The sequence below is a fragment of the Malurus melanocephalus genome, unplaced genomic scaffold (genome assembly GCF_030028575.1).
Source record: "Malurus melanocephalus ecotype Western Australia unplaced genomic scaffold, MMel_1.1 scaffold_2713, whole genome shotgun sequence".
In the NCBI taxonomy this organism is placed as follows: Eukaryota; Metazoa; Chordata; class Aves; order Passeriformes; family Maluridae; genus Malurus; species Malurus melanocephalus.
In genome coordinates this window covers 1,550-1,952 of record NW_026625945.1, presented here as the reverse complement: position 1 = coordinate 1,952, position 403 = coordinate 1,550, and the positions used below count along the sequence as shown (strand labels likewise).

At 54.8% G+C, this 403-nt stretch overlaps 1 protein-coding gene across 1 annotated transcript in view; it reads left to right on the top strand.

Annotated features, from left to right (window-relative positions):
• Positions 1 to 201: 201 nt before the first annotated feature.
• Positions 202 to 403, top strand: part of LOC130587919 (natural resistance-associated macrophage protein 2-like) — an 861-nt gene continuing 659 nt past the window's right edge. The window contains exon 1 of the mRNA XM_057388890.1: positions 202 to 393. Coding sequence (XP_057244873.1) covers positions 322 to 393 — 72 coding nt within the window. The 5' untranslated portion in view covers positions 202 to 321. The remainder of the gene's footprint in view (positions 394 to 403) is intronic.

Below are 403 nucleotides of genomic sequence, written 5' to 3'. Positions count from 1 at the left end.
GTTTCTGGAAGCTCTGGGCATTCACGGGGTTTAGGATGGGGTTTAGGATGGAGTTTAGGATCAGGTTTAGGATGGGGTTTAGGCTCAGGTTTAGGATCCCATTAACCCTATCTCCCCCAGCACTCGTGTTTCAGTTTCCGCAAGCTCTGGGCGTTCACGGGGTTTAGGATCAGGATTTAGGATGGGGTTTAGGATGGGGTTTAGGATGGGGTTTAGGCTGGGGTTTAGGCTCAGGTTTAGGATCCCATTAACCCATTTCTCCCGCAGCACTCGTGTTTCAGTTTCCGCAAGCTCTGGGCGTTCACTGGTCCCGGTTTCCTGATGAGCATCGCTTATCTCGACCCCGGCAACATCGAGTCCGACCTGCAGTCCGGGGCCGTGGCCGGCTTCAAGGTGGGGCTGG